The sequence below is a fragment of the Melampsora larici-populina genome, assembly GCF_000204055.1.
Source record: "Melampsora larici-populina 98AG31 unplaced genomic scaffold MELLAscaffold_6, whole genome shotgun sequence".
NCBI classification, from domain to species: Eukaryota; Fungi; Basidiomycota; class Pucciniomycetes; order Pucciniales; family Melampsoraceae; genus Melampsora; species Melampsora laricis-populina.
The window spans coordinates 1,376,816-1,386,269 of NW_006768770.1; the positions used below are offsets into that span (position 1 = coordinate 1,376,816).

A 9,454-nucleotide genomic window follows, 5' to 3' on the forward strand; every position below is an offset into this window, starting at 1 on the left:
GGAGCTCGTAATGCTAAAGAGAGTCAATTCCGTCCACCCATCGAACTTCTAACGCACCATCTTCGAAAACTTTCAAACTTTCTCTACGTATCAGCTACAGAGAATATTGCAAGTATTTGAGCATGTACAAATTAAATCTCTTAGCATTGTTGGTGTTGCTCCTTGCCGGCATCGATTCTTCGATGGCATGGTATAGTTTTTTTCCCTGCAGAGGAACTCGTATTCACGCTGTCTGTGCTAACTCATGGAGTACACTGTCCTCGTCCAATACTTGTGAAACAGTCCAGGGTGGTGAGTCTAGAGGTCTCAACAGGTCACAACCCTAGATCAAACCGATCAAAAGATTAATTTCCTCTCCTCTCACGAACATCTCGGTATATAGCTTCCGCGGCCGAAAACACGGGTGGCACAATAGTCAACGGTGTTGTGCGGTGGTCATGTGATTATCAAAAAAAAGCTGGCTGTTTTTGTTGTGCATTTGAAGATCTTGTGAGTAATGTTCTTTTTCGTCATGTAGCATTGTATGATTCTCAAGCTGATATATCACCTCAATGATTTTATTGGACAAGAAAAACGGTCAAGCCACTAAATGCATGAAGGTCGACCCTATTGCAGAAGAATCATAAATGTCGGAATAATCATCTCAATCATTTTCTATGCCCAGCATACCTGGTTTCTTCAAAATCTGGGCTCTACCCATTTGAATTTTCGTACTATAGATGGGACTTGTAACATGCCTTTGCTTTCCCGTAGTGGTACGACAGTGCTCTGATCGTTGATGAGATAATTATCTTCTCATGATTTTCGGAGACTTTTGAGACTTCGCAATACAAGACGAACAGAAATCGAACTGGTATGTGAAACAACTAGGGAATGGAAGATCGAGTCATTGTTATCAATTCCTGGCTTTCCAGAAGACAGCTCGAAAACCTTCATGGTGATCCTGATATGCCCTTCATCTCCCGTGATTGTTACAGGCCTCCTCGCGGGAGTTCTCTACATTGGTGGAGGGTGAGACGCCCGCGTGTAGAATATTGCACAACAACGATATGTGCCGCGGTTATTTAACTTGTGTAATTCGTCAACAACATCTGAGGGTGGGGACTGGGATCGAGGTGCAGTCTTAAAAGTCAAAAATAAGGAGATTTCATCAATCTGGTTTACAATTGAATTGATTCCTATAAGTTGAGCACCAGGTTAAGATAAGAGTTAGTTATGGTCAACGGTGAAAAACAAAAAAAATCCCCCATCATAATAAAATATTTTATGTTAGTGTGAAAAAAATTGCCATGCCCAAGTTGGCATGCCTAGGTTCATTGACTAAAGTTAAGTCTCCAAGCCATGTTACTTTCAGTTCTATATTCATTTAAAAACTGCCATGTCTATGCATAGTACATACTACATAGGCAACCTCTTAATTACCAGTATGGGTGTTCAGGAATTTCTTCTCCAACATTTGAATGAAGAAAAGATGGAGAATCATAATCCCTCTAAATCAATATGATATTTAATATACTGTTGGAGAATACATTCTTCTGACACTGATAATGTATTCTCAATGTAGTGTTTTCAAAACCATTGATGAAGAGTGTACTACATATCCTTCTGGACGGATTGGGTAAGGATGATAATCCAATTCTGGTAAAGAGAAATGTAGTGGTTGAGTTTATAAGATATCATCAGAAGAAGTTCCACATTCGGATGTGATTAAGGGTTGGCTTGTTGATTGAAGTGTTTGGCATTTATGTCTGTGCTTTTCTATTTGATGTTTGTTTTCTCTCATAAACCTCCCTCTCTTTCCCTTCAGAATCTTTTCCCCTCATTGAGGAATAAGATTCTAAAGGTGATATTCTAACAAACTAATCCTCAATAATTAGCTGTAGTGATCTTTACTAATATTCATTTCTTATGTGTTTACTTTCATTCTATTTCATACTCTTTTCCACTCTATTGTACATATACATAGCATGCCAAATGAATCTAGAACACCAAAATGATTTGGTAGGTCCTCTCCAGAAGTCTTAGCTTAAAGAAACAGAAGGACATTTTGAACAAGACATTTGGCATTGAAAGTGTTCCAATGTCTTTGTATCAAGCATAAAACTACTGACCAAGCAATCCATAACAAAAGTGCCAACAATCAATCTTGATAGGCTAGAGTGGTTTGTCTCCCATCTTTGCATATTCTGCCTAATTATGTCTCCATTGGAATGGAATGGAAGCCATTGTTGATACATAATTCCTACCAAGACTATTACTCAACACTGTCAAGCTCAGCTTGCTGACCGTTCTGAGCAAGATTATTAGTTCATCTACTCTGTTCACATCTGTTCAAGACAATAAAATGATAATAGTCCCATCCTACTATATGTGCAATTCCCTCTTTATCAAAGATGTTAATTTTATTTCAAATACTTTTGCTTACCTCATTTGGACTCAGCATAGAAATGAGCTTGTTCAACTTATTTCTGTGTAAAAGAAGCTATAATTCACAATCCAAATTGTATATCATTTTTAGACATTAAACAATTTATCATTTTCAACAATTTGTCTTACAAGAATCACTTCTTATAATCTACAGGTATCCTGACTTGAAGGCACAATTTTCTGCTTGTCCTTGTTCCTAGGCGCCACTAGGCATGCCACAGTGTGTTTTTCAAAAAATGCTTAACATTGTGAAAGTTTATTATTTTGTGGATACAACAAAGAAAGTGATGTAGCCATTATGTATTTCAATTTTGATCTGGGACTACAATGATGACAGCAGAAATGTCTTATCTGAAGTACAAATCAAAATTGCACAACCACACCATCAAAAAAAACCAAATGCATGAGCAAAAGGGTATTGATTGGTGTGTTTTCTACTGAAAATTTTCCAATATCACCTTCTACCAGTGCATAAGGTCCCAATGAAACTTTAGAGTTACCCCCAGCTGGTTTTAACAATTCAAATATGGTTGAACTTGTGGTGATAGACTTTTTGGGTTTGTGGTGACATCTCAAAAGGCACACATACCCCCTTTCTGGGATTTATTTTGCACCGCTCCCATAAGTTTGACTGACCCAATACTAATAGTCATCTTATCATCTGGCCCTAAATCTGTAAATGCAGCCTTGGTAGCACTGGCAGTCTTGAAAGTACATCAACACAAGTAACCATTGGTGTGTGTAATATGACAAATCAAGAGGTGAACTGCATGGCTCCAGTAGGGATAGAATGACTCCCACTGGAAATGGTAGTGATTCTTTTGGGGTAAATCCTTGAAGTGGGAGTAGCCTGGTAGGCCAAGATCAAGAAAAAATCTGGGCCCCAGTAATGACACAGAGGATTAAAAAATGTATCCTTGAAGAAGTATCAAGTAAAAACTTTCAGGTGATGATTATCAATCAAGGTGAACCAGTATGAGGCTCCAAGAGTTATAGAACAAAAATGGTAGAAATAGCCATTATGTAGAAATCATGAGTGTCTCAAGATTTTTGTAAGTGTTTCCAGGATGCCCCTGCTGTGGATTTATAGATAAATAAAGTTTGAGTATAAAGAGTATTGAGGCCAAGCCCCACATCAAGGCTTGATGTAAAAGCCAAGAAGTGTGCAGTGAATATGATCTGAGAAGGATCCTTATGTTTTGATATTGAAACACAAAACAAGAAGTAGAAGAGACATGGTTGGAAATGATGAAGTGATAAAAGATCAAGGTTAAAATAATGATGGACCTGTGCAAGAGCACATTGAAAGATAAGATGATATCCCTAGCTTTCCAGTGGGGAATTTCCCCTTGCTTTGGATTTCTCATTGATGGTATCACAAAATTCACAAGTTAGCCTAAATTTTCAATATGTGTATGTCATGGTCTTGACCCAGGGACAACATATGTTTTTGTCTTACCCCAATTTCTCACAATGAACTCAAACTTCTACCAAATCAAAAGAGAGGAATTTGCCCTATAATCAAACACAAATATATCTTAATTAAAAAAGCATTAATATACAATCACAGTCATGAGTTGAATGCTGTTGTTATAAAACAATGACAGAAGTTAACAAAGTAAGAGCAGACACAGAAAAGATATCTCACTGCCAGGGCCAGAATGGCTCACACTTGGATGTATTGCATGCACTTTGATAATCTTTTGGCCCCAAGGGTCTCATATCTTTTCTGTGCCTGCTTGTACATTGTGCTTAACTCTATCTTAATTTACCAATATTTTGCCTTGAAGACTTTGACTTTCATGACAAAGGGCAATTTAAAAATTGCATCCTGTCTTCTGCCACACATAGCACCATAAAATTATCTCTGGTGAACTCTTTTACAGAGTGGACGGTTCTTTGCATGAATATAAACCACAATCTTTGGGATCCAACAATGTTTTTTATATAAGAACTTGATGGAGGATTTCCAAATTTCCAGAGGATATCTTGATTGAATAGATTTTGGGAATTCTGGATGAAATGTAACAATCAACAGTCTTTCAAGAAAGTCCAGCAATCAAACAAAGAAATGATTAAGTATGATCACAGTCAAAGCCATGAAAATTCATGTTTTTTGAACTGCCTCAGAAAAACCATAGATACTTATGGAACCAATGATGTGTCAGTGCCATTCTCTGAAAATTCTCAATCTATGTCTATATATGGTGACTTCATCCAACAGCACTACATTTTTGTGATTTGCATTGGATCTGCCCAACAAACACAAACTCCTACATGTATCAAGCCTCTGATGGTAAAAGTAAGTAAAAATGTTTCATCTGGTCAAGGAAAGTTGGATTTGTTGTATTGGCATACATACAAATATCATTCCTCATCCTTCATTCAAGCGGCTTCACTCAATGAACATAATTGTATTCAAAACCTTCTGGTAGTAGCATATCCTGCTGCACTTCAAGGCTCATTGAGAGGGTGTTTTTTGTTTTGGCTTCATATGCAAAACAAGATCCAGATAAAAGCTTGATTTCTTTGAATTACATTGTAGAAATTTCAAGGTTAGGATCACAGATCACAAGAAAATCAATTCCGCATCAGACCCAAAGGTGAATTATTTGCAAAGACTTGGTAGTAGATCAGTTGAGACATGTCTGAAGCTTCTCAAGATAATCCCCTCCCATGTGACTTCTTTGGTTGGTGAATGTGCATTGTTCTTTGCTTCTTTGTTGGCAGTGTACTTCAATCAATTAATTCCCATACATCCATTCCCATTATCTATGAGCAGCTCATTTCTGAAATAGCAGTTACCTGTTGTCACCCCATTCTATTTTGCTCTCTATCTTCCTTTCCTGGCTGAGGATCTCGAAATCATTTTAGAATGATTCTCTGATTAATAAACCCTCTTTTCCCAGAAGCGGAATATCAGATCAGCTATGAATCATGAGGTCACAGTAAGCCTCAACCTGTGGAATTGACTTGATTGGCCCTGTTACATAACAAGTCTTTCTATATCTTGGGTCAGTGTCCATTTACCTTCTGTTGAAGATGAAGGAAGAGAAAAAAGACACAATGATGAAGTGGTATCAATGAAACTGAAAGTTTCATTGACAGAGTGTTGAACAAATGCACTGAGGATAACAAAATTTGAAGTGACTTGTGTAGTATTCTCCTCCAACCCTCTGTATTACTGAGCTGTCATTTTGGTAAATTGATGAATCATGTGATCCTAATTAGAAACTATATTGCTTATTTCCATTAGTGTATTGAGGACTCTACTCAACCATTGTCTTCTCATTACAAAATCAAATTCATGTGAACTTTCCATCTTTTGAGCAACAGCTTGAAATAAGATTGTTCAGCACCAGTGGGAGCTAAGTAGGTTGGGGCCAGACAATTATTCGAGGAACAAAGAAATGATTGTTTGTATCATGGTAGAGGAGCACCTCTCCTATTATGTAAAATAAAAACAACACAGCTTGGCACAAACTCCACAGCAATTGCCTTAGCCTTTGGTTTGATGAGGAAAAGTTTATAAACTGCAAGGGGATTCAGTATCAATGGCAAGAGCATGAAAGTTGTCAGTTGATGTGGCAGATAGCCGCCTAATATCTAGTATATACTTAAATAACTATCCATGTCAATGGTTCCAATTCCTACTCTACTGTTACTTTCCTTTATGCATGGTTACCCTTTACATTCTGAACGCACACACACTATACATAAGCTGTGTCCAAGCCAAACCGGGTTGCACAAAAACCCAGTACACCTGGTTGACTTTTTGGCTGTAATCTGTCAAGAGCTGTCAATAGATACACAAAAGCCGCAATTGGGTGTACCGGGTGTTTGTATCAACTGGGTCAGGTTTGACATGGCTATATTACATATGTACCATACCCTGTACTGGACTGCTGCATAGCGTCATTTCAGCCTAGCAACATTTATAGCCTGCTCAATTGTCAAGTCACACCCCAATTTCTGTCCTACTTTACTCCATCAAGGTACCACTTTCACCTTGGCCACAGCACCAAAACATCTCACTCTCATCATGCATCACAAAAACTAGGCAATATCTCACAATGACTCCAGTGTCAATTTACCACCAATGACCTTTCAATCAGATTATCAAATCAATGCAAAGATCAATCAGCAAAGTCAACTACTTTGAAGTCTCTCAATAGGGGGATATTCAATTTTTGGACTTTGCAGACCCCAATCCAGATTTCACAAGTTGTTAAGAAAGTGAAGCCGAGAGACACAAAATAAGGGTGGAACCCCAATGGCGTACCAATCACTGTGTCCGGGTAGTGTTTGCTCGTCGACGAGCGTGCACGACTTCCCTTTCTGCCTCAAAGGGAGTTGGTGTGCGCTCGTTGACTAGCAAAGCCTACACAGACACGGTGAATCTAACACAGGCCAACCCAAGTCCACCCAAGACACCCACATGATGTTTTTTTCTGGTTGATCCCTTTGTACCACTATATACAAAAGCAAACAGCTCAAAGTTTGAACCTTGGCAACGAAGTGAGCAAAAAGCCAATGATTTTTTTGCGTTACATGTTTCTCAAGTGCTGAGTGTATTGTTTAACCGACTTGAGAAACATCCTTGAGGAACACATCTCATCTGTTATCACGTCACGTACAATACTTGAACCAAATTTGTCTTTTTTATTGGGCTTGTATGGCAACTTTCGATTCTTTTGCAGAGGTTTGAAAATGTAGTTTGGAGACCAGCCAAGTGGGCAGTCTACAGGCCGTGTTCAGAACATTCAGAGCAAACAGACCATCAGAAGCTGGTTATGCGGTCTGAAGACAGCCAATAGGCCGAATTGCAGCCTGGCGCTTTTCAGACCATCTCAAAACAAGCGTGGTGGCGGCCTTGAGACCGCTTGTAAGTTGTTGGTCAGCAGGCCGCTTGCATACGGCCTGCAGCCTATTCTCAAGGCCGTGCTGTGACCAGGCCATTCTCAGGCCAGGTCAGTCCATTTTCTGACTTGAAACCCCCCCGTGGTGTAGTACAGTACCTAGTCTTGAAATACTAGGAACAGTGGTACTCAGTACAGTCCTAAGATCAAGGTACTGTAAAATTGCCCCTCCAGTACAGTACTGCCTACCATCAGAAGGTACTGTACAATACTAGTATCACAAGGTGACACATAGGTACGGTACTATACTGTACCTTGGGTAGGTACCATACAGTATTGTACCGTACCTGTCAAAGTACCTGCAAACTCAAGAGTAACAGAAGTAATATTTACAGATAAAGTATATGTATTACTAAAGAACAGTGGAAAAAAGAAACAACTAGACAAGAGACATATTATTAAAGATAAATATAATGCATGAAAGGAAAAAAATTGAAATATTCACTGGTAAACCAAGGTGAGATGGAGAGGGGGTTAAATTAGGTACTCAGAGCACCCACTATGGTTGCGGTAACGAGGTGATTTATCGTAACTCTACCGCTAAATTGCACACAGGTCCACTATGGGCCTGTTTTACACTTGCGGTCCCTACGACTGCATCAAATTTTGCATTGCACTTGTTCAAATCTACAAAAGCTTAAAACTAAACTTCACAGCTTCACACTTCAAACTTTAAATCTCAAAGCTCAACCCTCAAAACCACAACTTCAAAGTTTGAAATTCAAAATTCATCCTCAAAAGTCAACATTGAGACATCACACTCCAAAACATCACGGTCCAAATCAAAAGAGTTGGTGACCACGAGCAACACAGCCTCGATCTGTGTGTAAAAGACTATGAGGGCATTCAGGAGGTGGAGGGAGCCTGCTGAAGAGACAGTCGATGACCAGTTGGTCATAATACTGCTGCTCATCATTGTCATTTGAAGACTTCAAAAGGACATTGAGTTGTCTTTTCAAGGAACTTGTGGCAGGGTTTTGATTGATTTTTTTGGATGAAAGTTATGAGAAATAAGGAATTTCATTTCAAAATCATACCACTGTGAACCTGGTTGATTCACAGTGATTTACCGTAGTTAAATCATATCACTGCGTCTGCCACTGACCGTCTCAACGTCGAGACAGTCAGAAGGCATGCATATTGTTCTTCAGAAAGTGTGTCAATTGTTCCCTGCCCCAGTTCAGCAGCTTCAATCTGAGCTCAGAGCTTTGATCCGAGCTACCTTAGAGGGCCGCTGCGTTGTTTAGCAATTGGCAAGTTCAGCCAAACCTGAGCACACCTCTAAGATCAACAATAAGTGTAACTAGGCAGTGCACCATTAAAATCATGAGCAAGTGATCTAACGAGCTAGACCACTAAGTAAGAGACTGAATCAAAATTGTGTATAGGAAGACTCTGGTACGCTTTGTGTTTCGGTCTTGTCAATTGACATTGAGAGACAAATCATAAGGGTATATGGGGTTCAAAACCTGTGCTTTATTTGCTGGCATAATCTTGCGCAAATAGCTTGAGGGAGATCTTGGACCGATACAAAAGTTTTACCATGTCACGCTGCTCAATAAGGTGTACCAATGAACAGACGGGTGATCCGAAGGCCTCTGCCCAGATACAATACTGGGTATGGCCACCCAGGGACACTGTACAGCTCCACTAGTAATCAAATTAGAGAGACATTCGATTCGAAAACCAGTGTACTTTTCGTTTCAACAGCATATGGTGATATGAAATGTATATCCACTCTGTCAAAAAACAAGATGGCTAAAATGAAATGATTCATTACCTTTGAAATTGTCAAAAAAACATTTTTGTATCGTTTGATGTGGACCCATATCCAATTAACATCCCAGAGTTGTGAATCAAAGTCAGTTTTAGATGCTTAGTACACCGTGTCTGTGTAGGATTTGCTAGTCAACGAGCGCACACCAACTCCCTTTGAGGCAGAAAGGGAAGTCGTGCGCGCTCGTCGAAGAGCGAACGTCCCGGACACGGTGAGTAGGACTGATTTTTTACTCCAAAAGGATTTTATCTCAATGAAATGAATAAGTGTAAATTAAAAGAATAAAAGAGAAGGTTCTCACTGCCCACTGTTCTATCTATTCCAATACTTC

The 9,454-nt window shown here is 39.2% G+C and overlaps 1 protein-coding gene across 1 annotated transcript; it reads left to right on the forward strand.

Moving 5' to 3' along the window:
* Nucleotides 1-122: 122 nt before the first annotated feature.
* MELLADRAFT_123537 (uncharacterized protein) lies at nucleotides 123-589 on the forward strand (the record flags this gene model as incomplete). Its single annotated transcript, XM_007406391.1, has 3 exons — nucleotides 123-291; nucleotides 383-489; nucleotides 518-589. The coding sequence occupies 3 exons, from the start codon at nucleotides 123-125 to the stop codon at nucleotides 587-589; spliced, it is 348 nt and encodes a 115-aa protein (XP_007406453.1).
* Nucleotides 590-9,454: the final 8,865 nt, after the last annotated feature.